At 36.4% G+C, this 1,930-nt stretch overlaps 1 protein-coding gene across 1 annotated transcript in view; it reads left to right on the top strand.

Annotated features, from left to right (window-relative positions):
• The window catches only part of LOC107694635 (leucine-rich repeat-containing protein 16B-like), a 58,119-nt gene that overhangs the window by 37,771 nt on the left and 18,418 nt on the right, over positions 1–1,930 (top strand). Inside the window, exons 18-19 of the mRNA XM_016494319.1 lie at positions 671–752; positions 886–982. Coding sequence (XP_016349805.1) covers positions 671–752; positions 886–982 — 179 coding nt within the window. The remainder of the gene's footprint in view (positions 1–670; positions 753–885; positions 983–1,930) is intronic.

Genomic DNA, 1,930 nt, shown 5'->3' with positions numbered 1-1,930 from the left:
ACTTGTGTTATCTTTGACTAATATTTAAATTTGTTTGATGATCTGAAACATTAAAGTGTGACAAACATGCAAAAAAATAAGAAATCAGGAAGGGGGCCAACACTTTTTCACACCACTGTATCTCGTATATATCTTTGCATCTCGCAATTCTGTTTTTTGTCCCCACTACAAAATAAAAACATAAAAACGGTAATTGCAAGTTTATATCTCACAATTTGGACTATTCTTCTCAGAATTGTGAGTTAACACCTCGCAATTCTGGGTCTATATCTCACAATTCTGATTTGCGAGGAAAAAAAAGTCAGAATTGTGAGATAAAAACTCAGAACTGTGTATTAATTGTTGATACTCTAAAAAGTCGCAATTACCTTTTTAATTTTTTTTTCTATCCCTTGGCAGAAACAAGCATCCATAGTTTAAATATGAACATGCATAAAATGTATTTATTTGGCAGAAACAACCATGTATTAAGGTCTATTTTATCAGTTCCGTGTGAATCGAACCTATGACCTTGGTGTTGCTAGCACCATGCTCTTTCAGTTGAGCTATTGGAAGAATATGAGTGCATGCTAGTATAAATTAAACATGTTAGAGGCTTTGAGTGTTCACTCTCTCTATCTACCCCATGTGCCCATCTCTTTTTCATTCTCTTCTTTCGTCTGACTCTCAGCTCAGGTCTGCTGGAGCAGGGATAATACAGGATCTGTTCCCCAGAGTCTCCTGCATCAGCACACTGGACATCTCAGACAACGGTGAGACATCTAACTGAATAAATTAAAGGAAGCTTTTGTCTGCTCCCACCGACCTTCAGCCTGTTTTTTCCCCTCAGTTGCATTTGCTTCATTCGCTATTGACTCTGCCTGTACTTTTCTGTGTTCATTTCAGGGCTGGATGCTGATCTCCTCTGTGTCATTCCTGCCTTCTCCGGACACCCGTCCCTCAAACACCTGCTGCTGGGCAAGAACTTTAACATCAAGGGCAGGTACTTGTTCCCGGACTGAGAGAGACAAACATCACAGAGCAGACAGTGATATATGTATACATTTATTTGTTTGGCAGAAGCGTGTATCCAAAGTGACTTACAAACAAGCATTTAGACTGCGGGGCCAGGCTGCCTGAAGCAGTTTGAAGATAAGTGCCTTGCTTAAAGGTTCGATACATCTTTAATCTCTGTCAGCAGCATCTGTGTCATGCCGTCAATTACCAAAAAACTAAAAATGTGTTTACAGTTGTGCACTTACAATGGAAGCCTTGCAGGCAAACGGGAAATGTGAAACTCTTTGTCAAAGCACTAACATGACTTCTACAGTAAAAATATTATTTCAGCTGTCTAAATGGTCTAAATTGTCAATTTGAAAAGGTACACGTTTTCTAGGATGGTGAAAATATATTTTTAACAATATAAAACGTTAAAAGCAAAACTACAATGAGCTCTGAAGTTATAAATCGATAGTATTTGTTTCTGTTGAAGCCATCAGTCAACGTAATTACAATAACATTTTAGAAAAATCATATTTAATAGACAAATTCCAGATGCAGAAGTACAATACATGTAATCCTGAGAAGAAACATCCACCAATCAGAGAATTGTAGCAAACAAAATATATAACTGAGTCTGTCTCTATGTACTCAAAGGCTTCTTATATATAAGGCTTAAATATATATACTGTGTGTGTGTGTGTGTGTGTGTATATATATATATATATATATATATATATATATATATCTATATCATTCATACATCATATATCAGTTTGACAACACACACGCTGCAAATACTCACAGTGCAACCAAATACAGAAATGCGTTGCAAATACAGAAACGTGCTGCAAAGACTCACAACAGAACCAAATACAGAAACATGCTGCAAATGTACAACAAGAAGATGTTTTCTTAATTTGCTGCTGTTTTTTATATTTGCTGGTGTTTT

This window comes from Sinocyclocheilus anshuiensis, unplaced genomic scaffold (assembly GCF_001515605.1).
Source record: "Sinocyclocheilus anshuiensis isolate Anshui unplaced genomic scaffold, SAMN03320099.WGS_v1.1 scaffold1638, whole genome shotgun sequence".
NCBI lineage: Eukaryota > Metazoa > Chordata > Actinopteri > Cypriniformes > Cyprinidae > Sinocyclocheilus > Sinocyclocheilus anshuiensis.
This window is presented reverse-complemented; position numbering and strand designations above follow the sequence as displayed.